Below are 20,731 nucleotides of genomic sequence, written 5' to 3' on the forward strand. Positions count from 1 at the left end.
TCACAGAAGCGCTATAGGCGTCTCCCTGTCTTCCTCTCTATCTCCCCCAACCCTCTTTAATTCTGTCACTATCCAACAAATAATAATAATAAAAACCAGAAAAACCCTCACCATAGGAACTCAGGTCATTTCCTGATTTTTATAGAATATGTCCTATCACTAGGAATCGTCCTTTAGCTAAAACCAAAAGCTAAGCTGGATGGTCACTTATTAGTAGCACTATTGAGGAATCCAGGAAAATGAAGCTACTCTGTTTACTGTAGTAAAGACCTAAAATCACCCCAAAATGAAAAATGTCTCAAGCAAATAGACATTATGGCTCTGAAAGAGGAAAAAAAAAAAAAATGAAGGTTATCTCAAAAGACTGGTGTTCCAGGGAAGTAACCAGTATGCAAACTATCTGCAGAATCCAGCTGCACAGGGCGAAGTCTGCCAAGTAGAGTACGTCCGAATCTTACCACAGTAGAAAGATTAAAGATTAAAGATTAAAGTCAAAAGTACAAATGCTGTGCACACTCAGTTACTTCACACTGTTTGGTACCGACAACTACTGAGTTTCGGCTTACAAAGCAGACTTTAAAGTGTATACAAACCTCTATACTCATTTTGTCTGAGTTGTTTCTGAAGAAGGGACTATACGTCTCTTCTAAGCTACTGATTTCTGCATCACACAGACGTCCAGTGTCGTAGGCTCGGCTGTTCTGCACATGGAGCTGCTTGGTGGCGTGCGCGCTATTCTGCTGCTGCTGGAGCTGCAGGCGGTTTCCGTGGGCGCCGCCATCCGCACTCCGACTTGCAGGTGGCCGGTAGAGTTCCAGAGAAGGGCGAGAAGCACCGTATGGAAGAGTCACGGTCGGCTTTTTCGGAGATAAGGGAGTCTCCTGCACAAAGCTGAGGTCCTCATCAATGAGATCATCGGGCTCTGGCTTAATGTCGATCACATCTTCCGAGGGAGCTGGCTCCCTCAAAGGCTTCACCGTGGACGTCAGCCGGGTTGCAGCTCCGTCGTCGTGACTCTGCCTGCTGAAAGCGAGCACACACGGCAAAGGCTGGGCAATCGGCTCCCAGCAGCTCTCTCGAACCATCCCTATTTCAGTCTTCCCCACCCGCTACTTGACTCACAAAGCCAGCCCGAGGGGGAAACGACGCACAACCAAGTTCACAGCTCATGACCGCGCTTCAGTGTTTCTGGAAATTGCTAAAAACGGCAATTTAAGAATCTGAAAACGGGCTGGTGAGACAGCTCACCTCGGAGCATGCCTGCCTTACCTGTGCATGACCCAGGGCTGAGCTCCTGACACACCACATGGGACTATTACAGCAGAAGTTGTGGCGTCTCTCCTCTCTATCTGAGAAAGTCATCCTGCATTAATGTCCCAAATATGGTAAAAAAAAAAAAAAAAAGAAAGAAAGAAAGAAAGGAAGAAAGGAAGAAAGAAAAAGTACACTTGTTTTGCTTCCAGGGTTATCGCTGGGGCTCGGAGCCTGCACTACAAATCCACTGCTCCCAGAAGCCATCTCTTTTTCCATTGCTGCTGCTGTTGTTGGACAGGACAGAGAAAATCGAGAGAGGAGGGAAAGACAGAGAGGGGGAAAGACAGACACCTGGAGACCTCTTTCAAGGCTTGTGAAGTGACTCCCCTGCAGGTGGGAAGCTGCGGGTTTGAACTGAGACTCCTGCACTGGTCCTCACACTCTGCTCTGTGTGCGCTTAACTGCGGCACTACTGCCCAGCTCCCACGCCTTTTTAATTAAATGTTAAGACAGTAATGTAGCGGAGCCAGACAGTGGTACAACCAGTAAAGTTCTGAAGTTCCTATGAAAAGAACCCAGGTTCAAGTCCCCATCCCAGCCTGCAGGAGGGAAGCTTCATGAGCGATGGGGCAGGCCGCAGGCGTCCCTCCCCCCCTTGCCCTATTTCTGTCTCCAACATCAAAGTCAATAACAGTAATAGCAAAATTGCTGCTCACAAGGTCGATCCTTGGCATTGCATGTGCCAGAATGATGCTCTGACTTGCTCCTCTCTCTCTGTAACAATTAAAAACAGAAACAAAGAAAACCCTCATGTCAACATCCCATATGCAGAGCTGTCTGCCCACACAGCCGGTCTTCAGTGCTCTTACCTGACAGTAGTGGTTTTCTGCTCCTGTGAACTTGTAGAAACTCTGGAGTCTCTTTTCTCAGACCTAGTGCTAGAAACTGCAAGCGGGGGCACTGTAGCTTCATGCCTTCTCTCATCTCCCCGGCCGAAACTGCTCTTGTTAGAAGCCACACTACTAGCAAATATGTTAGTATCAGAAGACTTTAGACTAGAGGGATCTAGAAAGAAAGATACACAGTTCTCTTCAGCCATTTGCATTGCCTCCTCTTCTTCAGCATCAATTTAAGAGGGGTACAAGTGCGGCCTGGGAAGTGGCACCATGGAGAAAGAAGTGTTGGGCTGACCGGCAGAAGTCCCAAGTTTGATCCCCAGTCCCCCCATGTGCCACAATGATATTCTGGTTCTCTCTCCTAAATATTTGTTTAAGGACTGCACATACTTCCACAAATTTTTATGACTAAATATTGCACACTAGACATAGTAATGTATTCGACTTATTACTACTGAATTTTAAACTAATTGTCAATTACCAAAATACCTTTGTGGTTAAATCTTTACTTATTCCTTTTCCCAAGCATATTGAATTTCTCTCTCAATTTCTTAAATAAATGCTTCTAAAAGAAATTCAATAAACTGTTTTCAAATCTGTCTCTTCCAAAGTGGTAGGACTTTAGTCAACAGTACGCTGTCATCAATTCCAAGAACACCCAGTTGATGACTCTTACCAGTTGTAACAGAGCGAAGTTTATCTAATACACCATGAAGCCTAAAAGAAAAAAAAAGAAAAAAAAAACTAGTTTTAACCAAAACTTCATTTTGCCACTCTAAGTCTGATGATGCTATAAGTGAGTCTCTCGGTAAATACTGATAAAATGGCACCAAACACTACTTAATACCTACATGATTATTAATTAAACAAAATTAACTTTGTTTCACACGGTTTAGAGGCTTCATGTGAATACTGCAGAAGACAACCAGAAATCTATTTTCGATATCTAGCTTCTGCGAAAATAGGGCCTTATTTTGATCTGACTGAGCAATCTTGGTATAGTGAGAATGTCGACTTGTTTGGTAAGAACTGAAGACACAATGTAGCTTATGGTAAAAAATAAAGACCACCACAAACTAGTAATATGGCTTAATATTACTTTATTTAAGCACAGCTTATCTAATTAAACAATGTAGACAGTTTCTAAGACAACTTACATCTGACAGGTTAAAAAAAAAAAAAACTGAACACAGGCTCCACTCCATTGTAACTCTGAGAAACCAAGCAGAGGTGTGGAGAGGAGGCACCATGAAAAGGAGACGGGGGTGTCTCACAAGTGAAGCAATGCTATAGTCTCTCTCTCTCTCTCTCTCTCTCTCTCTCTCTCTCTCTCCTCCCTCTGTCTGGGGCAAAAAAGAAAAAAAAGTGTTCACCAGGAGCAATGGGACCATGCAGGCACAGCACCCCAGCAAAAGCCTGGTGATGAAGGGGGAAAAAGCCTATGGTGTAAACTCATGAATTATTGAACTTATTTTAGTGGTTGCACACAAGGCAATTTGCCTCGTGGTCCTCTCAAAAGGTGAGGCTTCCGAAAACCTTTCCTTCTGATGCTCCCCTCAGAACCCAGTCAAAGGACACTGCCCTCCAGGAGAAATGCGACAGGGCTCCAGAGAACTAGAGTCATCTGTCTAGGACTGAGCTCAGTGACTTCGCTAAACCAAGTGAGAAAAGTGAAGCGTTATCACTTGCATCCGGACACATTCAAGAAGTACATTTGCAGGAGGGGTAATAAGGTCAACTGACTTTAAATTCAAATCCCTTTAGTGGAGGCTCTGCAGACAGGACATGACCGTCTGAGGCCTCTGCTGAGGGCCTGTCTAAAGGATGGAACAAAAATCAGGTTATAAAAAATGTTAAGTAGTGGTCCGGGAGGTGGAGCAGTAGATAAAACATCGAATCCTCAAGCATGAGGTCCCAAGTTCAATCCCGGGTGGCACATGCACCAGAGTGATGTCTGCTTCTTCCTTTCTATCTCCTCCTATCTTTCTCATTAATAAATAATTTTTTTAAATTAAATAAATAAATAAATGTTAAGTAAAACAAATACTTGAGGGCAGGGGAGAAGGGGAGGCAGCACAATGGTTAATGCATAAGACTGGTAATGCCTGAGGCCCCAGAGGTCCCAAGTTCAATTCCCAGTCCCCTCCCACCACCACCACCAGCCAGAGCTCAGAAGTGCTCTGGTAATAAAAAATAAATTAAAAAAAAAAAAAGGCTAATATTTGAACTGCTAGAAATTAAAGAAAAATTTATAAAGATGGGGCCGGGTGGTGGCGCACCTGGTTGAGCGTGCAGGTTACAGTGTGCAAGGACCTGGGTTCGAGCCCCCGGTCCCCACCTGCAGGGGGGAAAGCTTCACAAGTGGTGAAGCAGGGCTGCAGGTGTCCTTCTGTCTTTCTATACCCCCCCTTCACTCTCAGTTTCTGGCTGTCTCTATCCAATAAATAAAGTTAATTAAAAAAAATTTTTTTTTTAAAGAAAAAGGTATGAAGACTTACTTATTTATGAAAGAGACAGAGAGGCCGAGAGAGGAGACCTGACCAGCAGTATGTCACATGCAATGCGGAGGGTCAAACCTGGGACCTCGGGCTTGAGAGCCGAACGCCCTACCCACTGCTCCAGCTCCTGGGCAGCAGCCACAGCAGAAAACTACGGCTGGGCTTGTTTATCTGCCTGTCTGTGGAGGGCTGTAACAAGCAGCTTCGGTAACTGACACTGCAGCCACGTTATGGATCAAAACATTTCTTTCATTAATTTTAAGTGATTCTTATTGAGGAAATTAGCAAGACTGCACTCACCGTTCTTGGAGACTGCCACAGTAACTAACCCAGAGAGTATATGGAATTTCAAAAAACAAGCAAACAAAACAGCAGAAGAGCTGTGAAGACCCGTCCTCTCCTCTCCTCTCCTCTCCTCTCCTCTCCTCTCCTCTCCTCTCCTCTCCTCTCCTCTCCTCTCCTCTCTCTTCTCTCCCGGATCAACTAGGAATACCAAAGGAGACCGACCACCCGGGACCGAAACAAGACAGGACTAGAATGACCACAGGAACCCAGTAAATCACTGGTGAGTACAAACACGTGTGGCTGGTGACAGAGAGGAGAGAGGAGCCTAAGGAGAGACTAAGTGACTGCTAACAGTTCAGCAGTTTATCAGTTGAGACACCATCTCCAGTCTGCTCCACCAACAAGGGGACAGCTTAAGGGAGGAGAGGACTCCCCAGAGACTCACCAAGTGCAACTCTGAGTCTCCATTGCTGCTACCCTCAGAATCTGGAGCAGCGACAGGGAGGGACACCAGGGGACAGAGATCTAACCGGGAAACTCAGGAGAAGACCTATACCTCAGTGGCATAGCTGAGGGGCTGTGAAAGTCTCTTTGCATAACCACTGGATTATCTCTGCCACACCCTGCTTTATCTCTTGGTCAGGAGTCAGTGATTAAGCTAAGAAGCCTATTGACAGTTTAAAAGCCCTCAGGCTCCCATAGCCTACAGGGAAAGAAAAAAAAAAAGAGGCTTTTAAACCACTGAGCTCCAACTCAGGGATTGAAACAACTGTTAACTTCCACCACTGTGAACCCTTTAATTAACTTACTTAGACACAAGTCAATCCAGGCAATAGTGATCAATAATTTGAAAAGTACTGATAAAGGGGACTCATAACATAATATATAAAATGGTTAAAACAACAAGAAAAAATATTGGAGAATCGAAAGAGGACAAGAGTCCAGCTAAAAGTCGTCCAGAGGGTGAAGCAAAAAATAACGAGTTCAACATCCAAACATTAGCTAAGGAAATAATAACAGGAGTGAGTAAAGAATTTGAAAAAATTGTAATCAGAAATACAGGAACAACAAATGAGAATATGGAAGAAAATACTAATTATCTCATGGTTATTAGAGAGCTGAAAGCTGAAATCGCTGAGCTAAGAATGCAACTAGCTGAACAAGCTAAAACAGTATCAGCAGGGCAACAAAATAGATGAACTCCAGAAAACAGTAGAGGGCAGAGAGAATAGAATAAATGAGGCTGAAGAGAGAATTAGCAAGATTGAGGATGAATTAGAGACAACTAAAAAAGAAGAGATCTCAAAAAGAGATTAAGAGATGCTGAAAACAACAACAGAGTCCTATGGGATGACTTCAAAAGAAACAATATACGCATTATTGGCTTACCAGAGGAAGAGAGAGAAGGAGAGGAAGAAAGCGTTCTCCAAGCCATAATAGCTGAAAACTTCCCTAGTCTAGACAACATCAAAGACATAAAGATTCAATAAGCCCAGAGGGTCCCAAACAGAATTAACCCAGACCTAAAGAAACCAAGACATATCATACTTAGAATGGAAAGGAATAAGGATAAAGAAAGGATCCTGAAGGCTGCAAGAGAAAAACAAAGAGTCACCTACAAAGGAAAACCCATAAGATTAGCAGCAGACTTCTCCACACAAACACTACAGGCCAGAAGAGAATGGCAAGATATCTATCGAGTGCTCAATGAGAAAGGCTTTCAGCCAAGAATACTATCTCCTGCTAGACTGTCATTCAGACTAGATGGAGGCATCAAAACCTTCTCAGACAAGCAACATTTGAAGGAAGCAACCATCACCAAGCCTGCCCTGAAAGAAGTTCTGAAAGGTCTTCTATAAACAATCAGACCACCACAAATAGGACATATATCAAAACACTCTAAAACTCTACAAGAATGGTGTTAAAATATCTTCAATCTTTGATATCAATAAATGTCAATGGCCTGAATTCACCTATTAAAAGACACAGAGTAGGAAGATGGATCAGAAAACACAACCCAACAATACGCTGTCTACAGGAAACCCACCTAACTCAACAGGACAAACACAGACTTAAAGTGAAAGGATGGAAAACTATCATTCAAGCCAATGGCCCACAAAAAAGGGCAGGTACAGCTATTCTCATATCTGACATGATAGACTTTAAAATAGATAAGATTAAAAAAGATAGCAATGGACACTACTTAATGCTCAGAGGATCAGTCAATCAAGAGGACTTAACAATTATTAATATACAATTATTAACATCTATGCACCCAATGAGAAGCCATCTAAATACATCAAACTTCTACTGAAAGAGCTCAACTTGACAGATCATCCAGGCAAAAAATCAATAAAGACATAAGGGAGTTAAATGAAGAGATAGATAAACTAGAACTACTGGACATTTTCAGAGTCATTCATCCCAAGAAACTGGAATACACATTTTACTCAAATCCACATGGGTCATTCTCAAGGATAGACCATATGTTAGGCCACAAAGACAGCATCAGCCAATTCACGAGCTTCGAAATCATCCCAAGCATCTTCTCAGACCACAGTGGAATTAAACTAACACTTAACAATTAACAAAAGATTAGTAACAGTCCCAAAATGTGGAAGCTCAACAGTACACTTCTTAACAACTTCTGGGTCAAAGAGGAAATCAAGGAAGAAATCAAAATGTTTCGAGGGTTCAATGAAAATGAAGACACAAGCTATCAAAATATTTGGGACACAGCTAAAGCAGTCCTAAGAGGGAAGTTCATAGCTATACAAGCACACATTAGGAAACAAGAAAAGGCACAAATAAACAGCCTGATTGCATATCCTAAAGACCTAGAAGAAGAACAACAAAGGAACCCTAAAGCAACCAGAAGGACAGAAATCACTAAAGTTAGGGCAGAAATAAATAACATTGAGAATAGGAAAACCATACAAAAGATCAACGAAAGTAAATGTTGGCTCTTCGAAAGAGTAAACAAAATCAACAAACCTTTAGCCAGACTCACAAAACAAAAAAGGGAGAAGAGCTGTGAAGACCCTAGATGCCTGCCGGAGCTCCCTGGAGTCTGCTCACTGCCTCACCTCCAAGCTCAGCAGGCACTTTGCTCACCGACTCTGCTGCTGGACTTAGTGGCCCCCAGGGTGAGAGCCTCCTCAGCAGCCTGAGCTCCCTGAGACGAGCAGGGTCAGCTTCTCAGCAGCTGGAGACAACCTTCCCCTCCCGTCGCACCGGTGAGACGGCCGCTCAGTCTGCAGCTTTGCCATGGCCAATGGCCAGCGAATCGCCTTCCCAGCTGCCAGGAGGGGCTGTCAGCAAGGCCGCGAGAAGCCATATGAGCCATGCTCTCTCCATGCACAGAAGCAGCGGCTGTGTGGTCCGGGAGGTGGCACAGCGGAGAAAGCATTGGCCTCTCAAGCATGAGGTCCCAAGTTCAGACTGTGCCAGAGTGATGTCTGGTTCTCTCTCTCTCCTCCAAACTTTCTCATGAATAAATAAATAAATTCTTAAAAAAAAAAAAAAAAAAGAATCAGCAGCAGCAGCCTGTTCAGCTGGGGGCTGTGAGTGACTAGGAGGAAGTCGGTCACTGTATAAAAGCGCCAGTGTACCTTAGTCCCGGTCCTCACTGCAGGTGCTCCAGCTGAGTGTGCCACAGTCCCGGTCCTCACTGCAGGTGCTCCAGCTGAGTGTACCTTAGTCCTGGTCCTCACTGCAGGTGCCCTAGCTGACTGTGCCGTAGTCCCCAGTCCTCACTGCAGGTGTCCCCAGCTGAGTGTACCTTAGTCCCAGTCCTCACTGCAGGTGCCCCAGCTGAGTGTGCCTTAGTCCCTGATCCTCACTGCAGGTGCCCCAGCTGAGTGTGCCTTAGTCCCGGTCCTCACTGCAGGTGCCCCAGCTGAGTGTTTCTTAGTCCCGGTCCTCACTGCAGGTGCTCCAGCTGAGTGTACCTTAGTCCCCGGTCCTCACTGCAGGTGCCCCGGACTGAGTGTGCCTTAGTCCCGGTCCTCACTGCAGGTGCTCCAGCTGAGTGTACCTTAGTCCCAGGTCCTCACTGCAGGTGTCCCCAGCTGAGTGTGCCTTAGTCCCCGGTCCTCACTGCAGGTGCCCCGGACTGAGTGTGCCTTAGTCCCAGGTCCTCACTGCAGGTGTCCCCAGCTGAGTGTGCCTTAGTCCCCGGTCCTCACTGCAGGTGCCCCGGACTGAGTGTGCCTTAGTCCCAGGTCCTCACTGCAGGTGCCCCGGACTGAGTGTGCCTTAGTCCCAGGTCCTCACTGCAGGTGCCCCCGGCTGAGTGTGCCTTAGTCCCGGTCCTCACTGCAGGTGCCCCCGGCTGAGTGTGCCTTAGTCCCAGGTCCTCACTGCAGGTGCCCCCGGCTGAGTGTGCCTTAGTCCCAGGTCCTCACTGCAGGTGCCCCCGGCTGAGTATGCCTTAGTCCCAGGTCCTCACTGCAGGTGCCCCCGGCTGAGTGTGCCTTAGTCCCAGGTCCTCACTGCAGGTGCCCCCGGCTGAGTGTGCCTTAGTCCCAGGTCCTCACTGCAGGTGCCCCCGGCTGAGTGTGCCTTAGTCCCAGGTCCTCACTGCAGGTGCCCCCGGCTGAGTGTGCCTTAGTCCCAGGTCCTCACTGCAGGTGCCCCCGGCTGAGTGTGCCTTAGTCCCGGTCCTCACTGCAGCTGCGAAGCTTCACAAGCACCGAAGCAGTGCTGCAGGTGTTTCTCCCTCTTTCAGTTTCTGTCTATCCAATAAACAAGAAATCATTTTTTTATTCATTTAGGTTTCCTTGCCCCCAGCACCACTAAGCTCTGGGTTTTGGTGGTGTGGGGAACTGCACCTGGGACTTAAAAGCCTCAGGCATGAAGTGTTTTGCACATTACGCTCTCTCTTTCACTCAATTAAAAAAAAATTCTTAACTCATTGGGGTCACGAGAATGTTCACTTGATAAAGTATAAATCCGTTGCCATGCATGAGGACCTGAGTTGGAGTCCCCAGTACCACATAATAGCACCGTGTGGGTGGCCAGGCAGAGAGGAGCGGTGCTACGACTATGTTTCTTCCCGCCCCACCCCTGCCTCTCTCTTTCTCCACAGGAAATCCTAAGGAAAACAAATCTGTCAAACAGAGCACGTGTGCCTAGGTGAGGAGAGGAAAAAGCAATTTAAGAGGTCAGCCAGTCAAGCAAAATACTAGAACTGTTTTTGGTGGTTGGAACTAAATTCAGAAGTTTACAAAAGAAACTCAAACTACAGACAAGATACAGCAAAAGCCTGCGAGGGCCAGGCACAGGCTCCGAGACTCAGCCAGCCTCTCACGTGACTGGCTCATTTCCGGGTGATAAGAGAAACCGAGGCAAGAAGCACATCAGGGACTTAACCTCAGTACTGTGGCTCCAGAGGCTGTGTTCTCACTGCTCACAACTGCCTCTCCACAGCCAAGGACTTTCCTTTGAGAACAACCTATTTTCAAAGCGAAACCCTCCTCTGTCCAACGTGCAGAGTACTTCTGCACGGGAAGATATTAAAACACATACCACACGGTGAATCGAATTGTGTTGTTTCCGAGAAACAGGGACAGGTCCTCTGTCATTTGGTCCTGACTTTTCTTGTTGGCCACCATCACCATAATGTAGTCAGGAAGTTCTTCATCTATTTAAAAGGAAAAGTATACAGAAGCTTTATGTTCCCCTCAATGTTCTCTCCTGTTTGTAAGTGATTTGACTGAAAATACACATGTTGTGCTAAGAATTTCTATCTCAGCTCTACTAGAACTATACTGGAAAAAAAAAAAAGTCCTTTCATTTGTAGATTATTTCCATTACTCATAAACAACTAGATATTCTCAATCAGTGTCAAATTCGAGAGGGCATTCATTTCCTTGCATCTTTTTCATGGTGATCATTGATTCTAGAGAACTTTCCAGAAAGCATGTAACATTTGAAAGCATAATAACTGAATTTTGCTTGTGTTCATTTGTTTCAAAATGACACTCATTTGTCAAAAGAACACCTTCCCCTAGGTAGGGGCAGATTGCAGCCACCGAGAGTAACAAACCTGCAGCACCATTAAAGAAAGCAAAGCCACGAGGGCTGGGCGGTAGCGCAGCCGGTCAAGCGCACGTGGCGCAAAGCGCAAGGACTGGCATAAGGATCCCGGTTCGAGCCCCCGGTTCTCCACCTGCAGGGGGGTCGCTTCACAGGTGGTGAAGCAGGTCTGCAGGTGTCTGTCTTTCTCTCCCCCTCTCTGTCTTCCCCTCCTCTCTCCATTTCTCTCTGCCCTATCCAACAACAACGACAACAATAACAGTAACAACACCACTGATAAACAACATGGGCAAAAAAGGGGAAAAAACAGCCTCCGGGAGCAGTGGATTTGTAGTACAGGCACCGAGCCCCAGCGATAACCCTGGAGGCAGAAAAAGAAATAAAGAGACCTGAACTAGTTCATTAAAAGAGCCGGATCTAAAGTTTATGACTTCAGCTCAACTCTGCAATATAGCTTCGTTGTTTGTTTTAAATCTACATGCAGTTTCACACTTCACAAACATGAAAAGTTGTTCAGAACTGTAATTACCTCACGGAAGTACTCTGCATGTTGGACAGACACATGAATGAAACCTAATGATCTCTTAACAAAAAGGGCTGTTCACTTCTGTATCAGCTCCAATGCCTTAAGAATGCATCTTCAAATAATGAGTGAAGAATTATGTGAATAGCAAAGCTTTCCAGAACTCTTTCTAGAAAAAGAAGAGCTACAGTCTCCCTTTTCAGGACATGTTTGCATGGTTTCTAGTGACCACATCCATGGATAAGCAGGCTTCTAGTTGGAGACTTGATTCACTAAGGGCTATTCTTATTTCTGCATCTAATATCCACATCATCAACACTTGGGGGGCTAAAAAAAAAAAAATTAGGTTTTCTGCTAGATCACTGGGATATAAGAAGTATTAAGTCTTGGTCCTTAAGAGACTTTCTTTTTTTTTTTCCTCCTGGGTTATCATTGGGGCTCAGTCCCTGCACTATAAATCCACTGATCCTGGCAGCCAGCTTTTTTCCCCCATTGTTGTTGCTGCTGCTGTTTTTGGATAGGACAGAAATTGAGAGGAGGGGACGACAGAGGGGGGGGAAGATAGACACCTGCAGACCTTCACCGCTTGTGAAGAGGACCCCCCCCCCCGCAGGTGGGGAGCCGGGGGCTCAAACCGGGATCCTCGCACTGGTCCTTGTGCTTTCTGTCATGTGTGCTAACGCCCGGCCCCACTTAAGAGACTTTCAGCCAACAAGCAGAGACAGGAAACTGAGAAGCCGTGTTACCAAGGTAACAACTGGGGCAGATTTCAGCGCCATTTGAATGACTCCTGTTTAGTAGCTGAGCAAGTCTCTATTACAAATTTGACATAACACAAACACCAAGGGTCCAGAAGACTGGAGTTCTTTGTCTTTCGTTTTTTTCAGAGCAGAACTGTATTAGGGAAGGGAGAGGGAATGGTGGAGGAGGGGTATGAATGGAAACAAGAAAGCACCACTCTCCAGGGCTGGGAGAGCAGCTCTGCTGAGTTCTGGTCTCCCATCTGCTAACCAGCTGTGTCTAGCCTCCCCGCACTGCACCTCTCTATCTGTAAAAGACTCATGAGCTGCCTGGCACCCTACTCTTACCCTGTGTCCGGAACTAATGAACCTATGTGTGTGGAAGTAGCTGAGACTGTAAATACAGGATGTTTGCACTACAATCGGATCGCATATTAGATCGCATGAGCTGACAATGGCTTTTTTATATGCAAAAATAAATCTTGATTTTTTAACGGAAAGGAATTATCAGTAAAACTAGTCGAACTTAGATTCCACTAACATGTGTTTGTGCTTTCACATGCTAGAATTAAGAAAGTTCTCGGAGCTGGCTTTTTGTACCCAAAAGTTACAGGCACTAGGTGGCATCCATGAAGTGCTGAATTCAAGATCAAATCAATCCAAATCCAGCTTCATCTTCACACCGACTCTCCATTTTCATATAAAGGTTTAAAGCAACCCTCACAACAAGTGGCTAGGGACAAATTAGCTAGTCTACAAAGGTGTGTCTAACGAGTGTTGGTGGTGTAGTGGTCAGCATAGCTGCCTTCCAGATGTATGTCTAAATCCTATTTACTTATTTAAATTTGTATTTATTCCCTTTTGTTGCCCTTGTTATTGATGTCGTTGTTGCTGAGGAGGACAGAAAAATGGGGAGAGGTGGGAAAGACAGAGAGGGGGAGAGAAAGACAGACACCTGCAGACCTGCTTCACTGCCTGTGAAGCGACTCCCCTGCAGGTGGGGAGCCGGGGGCTCGAACTGGGATCCTTAGGCCCGTCCTTGTGCTTTGCACCACCTGCACTTAACCCGCTGTGCTACTGCCCGACTCCCAATCCTATTTATTTTGCACAGCCAGGACTTCGCCTCTCCCAAATCAACTTCTTTTCATTCACAGAAACTGAGAGACACAGAAGGAGGGAAATAGGGGGACCAGGTGGTGGTGCACCTGGTTAAGCGCACACTCTACAGAGCGCAAGGACCCGGGTTCAAGGCCCTGGTCCCCACGTACATGGGGAAAGCTTCATGAGTGGTGAAGCAGTGCTGTAGCTGTCTGTCTCTCTCCCTCATTCAATTTCTCTCTGTCTCTATGCGATAATAAATACGTAGGGAGATACGCCACAGCCCTGGGGGACTCTCACCCTGCCAGCCCCATGTTGCAGGAGGGTTTGAACCTGGGCCTGCACGACAGGCGCCCTCCCTAGTGAGTTAATGCTTTAGATTTGAAAATCAGGGCTGGGGAGATGGCTCCACAGTACTGAGTGTCCAGTGCATGCCTGAGGCCCTTGCTGGATGCCCTGCGTGGCACAGTGCCGTTTTCCGGGCACATACTACCCTGCTCTCTATCACTCACCACATCTCATTTCAAAGCAGGAAACTGGTGGATTGGGGAGGTGGTACAGAGGTAGTGTGTGTGCCCATGACACGAAGTTAAACCCCCAATTTCAAATAAGCATCTGATGACCCCAAAAAGCCTTCCTGTACTCACATCTGTTTACAGTACTAGAAATTCTAAGTCAGAATTTTAGTTACCTATAGTGCATGTCCAACACACCCATCGGGGCAGCCGGAGGGCGAGAGGGGCTGACACTACAGCACTGAAGCTTCCTCGAAAGAGGTGGAGGCTGGGCTGAACCCAGGCCAGTGTGAAGGAGCAGGCGCTCCAGCCGCGAGGACTCGGAGACAAGGAGCCTGCAGACAGACTCAAGCCTGCACTCCACTAATCCGGGCTTGGTAAGCACTCAGGACCTCAGTTTCCTTGATTGTACGACCACTTACCCGCCAGCACGCTGCCCGGGACCATCTGGGATTAAGCACAGGTGAGGCTGGGGCAGGTGTCTGGCCCAGAGTGAACACTCAACTCACCCAGGGCAACGGAGCAGAGAGGGAGGGCACGACAGGGACGGGAGGCGAGGAGGGACCAAACAGCTGAGACAGGTGGGAAAGATTTCAAGATAAAACTCACTGAACCACGACACAGCCAATGCCAGGAAGCAAAGGTTCCCCGGCAAATACATACATAATTCTGTACGATGAAGGGGGGAGAGAGACAGGCAGGGGAGACAGCATTGTGATTATGCAAAGAGACTCTCATGCCTGAGGCTCCAAAGTCCCAGGTTCAATCCCCAGCACCATCATGAGCCAGAGCCGAGCAGTGCTCTGGTTAAAAAAGAAGAAAGAGGAGACACTCCCTAAGGAAAACATGAGAGTCTCCAAAGAAGCCACAGCCCCAGGAGCCCGCATTAGAGGAGGTTAAGAAAAGCAGCAGCAAACAGAATCGCCTCTGGAACTGCGTGTGCAGCGGCCTCGGGGAGCAGTGCGGCGGGTGCGGGGGGATCCAGACGCCACTTACCCACGTAAGCTCCTAATTCCTGCAATTTCCCCTTAATGGCACTCTGGGGGCGGAGGAGAAAAAAAGACAGACAGACGTGCAGGTGAGACCGACGGCGCTCGCAAAGCAGACCCGACCCCCTGTCCGCGCAGAGCCCAGGCCTGAACCCTGACCCCGGGGTCTGGAGACCAGAGACCCCTGGAGACCCCGCGACCCGAGACCCGGAGACCCCAAGACACGGAGACCCGAGACCCGGAGACCCCGAGACACGGAGACCCCGAGACACGGAGACCCGAGACCCGAGACCCCCGGAGACCCCGAGACCCGGAGACCGGAGACCCGGAGACCCCGAGACCCCGAGACACGGAGACCCGAGACCCGAGACCCCCGGAGACCCCGAGACCCGGAGACCCGGAGACCCCGAGACCCGAGACCCCGAGACCCCGAGACCCGAGACCCGGAGACACGGAGACCCCGAGACCCGGAGATCCGAGACACGGAGACCCCGAGACCCGGAGATCCGAGACCCGGAGAACCGGAGATCCGAGACCCGGAGACCCCCGAAACCCGGAGATCCGGACACCCCGAGACCCGGAGACCCCGAGACTCGGAGACCCCGAGACCCGGAGAACCGGAGATCCGAGACCCGGAGACCCCCGAAACCCGGAGATCCGGACACCCCGAGACCCAGAGACCCCGAGACACGGAGACCCGAGGCCCCGAGACCCCCGGCCACAGGCCCCGTCCCCCCCCCCGAGACCCCGGGTCCCCCGGCCACAGGCCCCGTCCCCCCCCAGACCCCGGGTCCCCCGGGCCAGGACCCCGTCCCCGGCCGCCCGCAGCCCGTCGGGTCCCGCGCCGACCAGGCCGCGGCATCCAGGCCCGGCTCGCCGCCCCGTTACTCTAACAACCGCGCGGCCGCCGCCCCCGGCCTCACCCGGATCTTGCGGCTGATCTCGGTGCCGATCTCCATGGTTTCACCGCGGGGGGAGGCGAGCTCGGCCCGGCGAGGCGCTCGCTCGGCTTCAGCGGAGCCGGACGCCGGCCTCCCCGCCACAAGCGCCGCCGCCGCCGCTCCGGCCGCGCGATCTGCGTGACCCGCCCCCAGGCCCGGCGGCCCTGCCAGCCGAGCCGGCCCGTCTGCGCCTGCGCCGGCGGCTGCACTGGCGTCTACGCATGCGCCCGGCTCGCGGCGCCTCCCTCCTCCCAGCCCGCCCCCCAGCCGGTACCACAGCGGCCTCTGCTGGCCGTAGGGAGGACGACTACCCGAGGGACCAATTGTCCCTCCTGAGGTTCTTTTTTTTTTTTTTTTTCCAGGTTTTTTATTTATTTATTTATTTTTATTTAAGAAAGGATTAATGAACAAAACCATAGGGTAGGAGGGGTACAACTCCACACAGTTCCCACCACCCAATCTCCATATCCCACCCCCTCCCCCGATAGCTTTCCCATTCTCTATCCCTCTAGGAGCATGGACCCAGGGTCGTTGAGGGTTGGAGAAGGTAGAAGGTCTGGCTTCTGTAATTGCTTCCCCGCTGAACATGGGCGTTGACTGGTTGGTACATACTCCCAGTCTGCCTCTCTCTTTCCCTAGTAGGGTGGGTCTCTGGGGAAGCTGAGCTCCAGGACACATTGGTGGGGTCTTCAATCCAGGGAAGTCTGGCCGGCATCCTGATGACACCTGGAACCTGGTGACTGAAAAGAGAGTTAACATACAAAGCCAAACAAATTATTGAGCAATCATGGACCCAAAGCTTGGAAAAGTGGAGAGGAAGTATTAGGGAGGTACTCACTGCAAACTCTAGTATACTTCTGCTTTCTTACTTTGGTGCCATACTCCAAACTCAGTCAATTTCTGCTTTGCGTTTCTACTTCTTTTTTTTTTTTTACATGCATAACATTCCCCATTACATGGCTCCCATACCCGAGGCTCTCAGGTCCCAGGTTCAATCAAAACACAGTCACCCTTGCCTTTATTTTAAAAAATGTTTTGTATAGAGCCAGAGAGAAACTGAAAGGAAAGGGAGATACAAAGAGAGACACCTGCAACGTGTGCCTCCTCTTGTCCTCCTAGAAATTTTGCTATACTTTTTTTTTTAATTCTATTTATTTTTCCTTTTGTTGGCCTTGTTCTTTTCATTGTTGTTGTAGTTATTATGTTGTTGTTATTAATGTTGTCGTTGTTGGATAGGACAGAGAGAAATAGAGAGAGGAAGGGAAGACAGAGGGGGGAGAGAAAGACAGACACCTGCAGACCTGCTTCACCGCCTGTGAAGCGACTCCCCTGCAGGTGGGGAGCCGGGGCTCGAACCGGGATCCTTATGCCGGTCCTTGCGCTTTGCGCCACCTGCGCTTAATCTGTTGCTCTACCACCCGACTCTTTTTGCTATGCTTTAAAAAAATGACTTAAAAATGTATTTATGAGAGAGTATTAAAGAGGAGAAGAGAGCAAAAAAGAATCAGTGCATCAGTCTGACACACAAAAAACTAGGTATTGCCCTCAGGGCCTCATGCTTGAGAGTCCAAAGCTTTACCCACCAGGCTACCTACCAGGCCACTTGTTTCACTTTGGTTTCTAAGTGAGGTTGTTGGTACACAGCAGGCTTCATTGTGGTCACTACTGGAATGTTTCCAAAACCACATCTTCATGGGGATAAACACCTTGCCCTGCTAGTTTTAAAAGGTCTCTCTGGTTTCCTGCCGGAGAATTTTCTTGGAAGTTCTCTCTCTCTCTCTCTCTCTCTCTCTCTCTCTCTCACACACACACACACACACACACACACACACACACACACTCATCACCATGGCCCAGATACCTTGTGGTGTGGAGAAACTGAAATTCGTTCTTCATCCTCTTTCTCTTTGCCTTCAGACCAGACCTGACCCCCTTTGGCCCTGAGACCTGTTGAGCCCAGACTCAGAAAAAGGCTTCCCATGTGTCAGGCAATACGGACTTTCAACTGTTACCACTGAATTGGCAGCCCTCAAGAAGGTCACAATTCCTTTTTTAGATCGTAGACAGTCAGATTCAGCTAACGAAAATCTGCTATACAGCATGCTTAGTGTGAAGGGGCAACCCTCGCTCTGAACTTCCCTTGCTCATAGCAACAAATGAAGGTTTTATTAGATTTTATGATGACTTTATTTTATTTTTTTCTTTGCTTCCAGGGTTACCGCTGGTGCTCAGTATCTTCATTATGAATCCACTACTCTTGTGGCCTTTTTTTTTTTTTTTTGATAGGACCGAGAGAAAATGAGAGATGACAGGGAGGTAAAGAGGGGGAGAGAAAGATAAGACACCGCAGATCTGCTTCACTGCTTGTGAAGCGACCCCGCTGCAGGTGGGGAGCTGGGGGCTTGAACTGGGATCCTTGCAATGGTCTTTGTGCTTCGTTCTATGAGCACTTAACCCAGTGGGCCACTGCCTGCCCCCTCCCTTTCTTTTCTCTTTGAAGAAATTTTTAATTATTGGAGATTGGTGGTGCACCCGGCAGAGAGCACATGTTACAATATGCAAGGACCCAGGTTCAAGTCCCCGGTCCCCACCTGCAGGGAGAAGGCGTCGTAAGTGGTGAAGCAGGGCTATAGGCATTTCTCTGTCCCTCTCCCTCTCTATCTCCCTGTCCTTCTTGATTTCTGGCTCTTTCTGTTCAATATATAAAGATAATAAAAATATTTTTAAAGGGGAGTCGGGCTGTAGCGCAGCGGGTTAAGCGCAGGTGGCGCAAAGCACAAGGACCGGCATAAGAATCCCGGTTCGAACCCCGGCTCCCCACCTGCAGGGGAGTCGCTTCACAGGCGGTGAAGCAGGTCTGCAGGTGACTATCTTTCTCTCCTCCTCTCTGTCTTCCCCTCCTCTCTCCATTTCTCTCTGTCCTATCCAACAACGACAATAACAATAATAACTACAACAACAAAACAACAAGGGCAACAAAAGGGAATAAATAAAATAAATATTTTAAAAAATGTTTTTAAAGAAATAAAATTTTAAATTACTTATTTATTATTGGATAGAGGCAGAGAGAAATTGAGATGGGAGGGGGAGATAGAGAGGGAGAGAGACAGAGACACACCTGCAGCCCTTCTTGACCACTCACGAAGCTTTCCCCCTGCAGTTGGGGGCCAGGAGTTCCCAGGTCTTGCGCACTATAGTGTGTGTGCTTAGCCAGGTGCCTGGCACCATGACTTTCTTTTCTTTTACTTATATTATTTTCACTATGATTGTGATTATCATTTTTCCCCAGCACTGCCCAGCTCTGGCTTAGGGTGGCTTGGGAGATTGAACCTGGGACTTTGGACCCTCAGGCGTGAACGTCCTTTTGGATCACCATTATGCTGGCTCCCTCACCACATTACTGGCTTTCTGACTTTGGTATTCCATTGGCCAAAGGCAGTTTGAAAGGTATTGTATACTGCCAGGGATTGCCTACCTAAAATTCGCTGAAGGTTTATGAAAATTATCTTTAATAAAGCTGGTTACAATTTGACTTGGGAAAAAAATCCTTCAATGAAAGAAAAGGTCCTCAATGGAGTCACAGTCCCCCGGGCCCTGACCCCAAAATCAAAAGTTTGAGCCTTTTAATTAAGCACTGTAGAGACTGGGAGAGAGTTCAGCCAGTGGGAGCTGTGGCTCGTCATGTGTACAGTCTGAGTTTGAGTCCCACACTGTGGGGGACGTCCCCTGGCGCTGGGGAAACCTTTTGTCACGGTCACTAGCTACAAGGAAGTCACAGACTGCAAGAGTCAAAGGAAGGGAGTCAGAGACGGTGTCAACAGCAGGAACAGATCCTGGATCCACAGGGCTGCTATCTCACATAACCCTTCTTATTCTTCTGAATTCTGACAAACTAGTATGATAAACACAGTCATATACTGGTTGTAATGTTAAATGTGAGTGTGTGTGTGTGTGTGTGTGTGTGTGTGTGTGTGTGTGTGTGTGTTCTCTCTGGCAGAATTACAAACTGGCTGTCTCCACAATTTCTTTCCGCATGCCAGACACATAGCCTGAGCTTACTAGATATTTTGTAGGATAAAAGTAAGCAACAGCCCACACAACAACCACATTCCTCATGCATAAATCTAGAGGTCTCGTGTACACATGCAACATTTATGACTGAGAGTGAGGACGCCAGAACTGGACTGTCTGGGTTTGAATCCTAGCTCTGTGGCTCTCTGAGACCTTGCGGGGGGGGGGCTCTCTGTGCCTCAGTTTCTCTCATCTGCAACACCAGTCTGATGTCAGCTTTCTCCTGCAGAGGGTACTGCCCCATACCTGGAAAGCATTTTACAAGACTCAGAGCAACTTGGCTCAGAGCAACTCTGTTGGTTAAATATTAAAGATCTGCCCTGAGCCAGATCCTGTGCTAGGAGCTGGGACAAGAAGCTGAGTGAGAGGTGGTGTCTCTGCTTTCATGAACTCACAGTCCATTAGGCAGGGCCAGAACTTCTTTCTGTTCCTGCCATTTAGAACTAAGAATGAAAAGGTAGGCTTAACTGCTAGCAATGTGAACTACATAGTCAATGTCTAAACATTATCAAAAGAATAGAAAAAATATTTTTGATAGGACATTTTGATAGAAATTGAGAGGGGAGGGGGAGACAGAAAGGGAGCGAGACAGACATCTGTAAACCTACTTCACCACTCCTGAAGCATCCCCACTGCAGGTGGAGAGCAGGGGCTTGAACCTGGATCTTAGCGAGGGTCCTTGCGCATAGTACTACGTGTGCTTAACCGGGTGCACCACCACCCAGCCCCAATGTAATTTTTATAGAGACAGAAATTGAGAGGGAAGGTGGGAGAATAGAAAGGGGGTGGTGGTGCACCGGGTTAAGCGCACATAGTGCAAAGCAAAAGGACCTGTGCAAGGATCCTGGTTCAAGCCCCCGGCTCCCCACCTGCAGGGGGGTC

The 20,731-nt window shown here is 48.1% G+C and overlaps 1 protein-coding gene across 9 annotated transcripts in view; it reads right to left on the reverse strand.

Annotated features, from left to right (window-relative positions):
• ZC3H14 (zinc finger CCCH-type containing 14) overlaps nucleotides 1–15,959 on the reverse strand; it is a 53,018-nt gene extending 37,059 nt beyond the window's left edge. For 4 of the 9 annotated variants that reach the window (XM_060181222.1, XM_060181221.1, XM_060181219.1 and 1 more), the window contains exons 1-7: nucleotides 15,761–15,958; nucleotides 14,845–14,887; nucleotides 10,463–10,577; nucleotides 2,827–2,867; nucleotides 2,124–2,319; nucleotides 736–1,023; nucleotides 594–699 (exon numbers count right to left, since the gene is read on the reverse strand). In XM_060181222.1, the coding sequence (XP_060037205.1) occupies nucleotides 594–699; nucleotides 736–1,023; nucleotides 2,124–2,319; nucleotides 2,827–2,867; nucleotides 10,463–10,577; nucleotides 14,845–14,887; nucleotides 15,761–15,796 (825 nt within the window). In that variant the 5' untranslated portion in view covers nucleotides 15,797–15,958. Of the gene's footprint in view, nucleotides 1–593; nucleotides 700–735; nucleotides 1,024–1,970; nucleotides 2,320–2,826; nucleotides 2,868–10,462; nucleotides 10,578–14,844; nucleotides 14,888–15,760 lie in introns of those variants that run through there. The other 5 variants (XM_060181227.1, XM_060181223.1, XM_060181224.1 and 2 more) reach the window with 5 other exon arrangements.
• Nucleotides 15,960–20,731: the final 4,772 nt, after the last annotated feature.

This window comes from Erinaceus europaeus, chromosome 22, assembly GCF_950295315.1.
Source record: "Erinaceus europaeus chromosome 22, mEriEur2.1, whole genome shotgun sequence".
In the NCBI taxonomy this organism is placed as follows: domain Eukaryota; kingdom Metazoa; phylum Chordata; class Mammalia; order Eulipotyphla; family Erinaceidae; genus Erinaceus; species Erinaceus europaeus.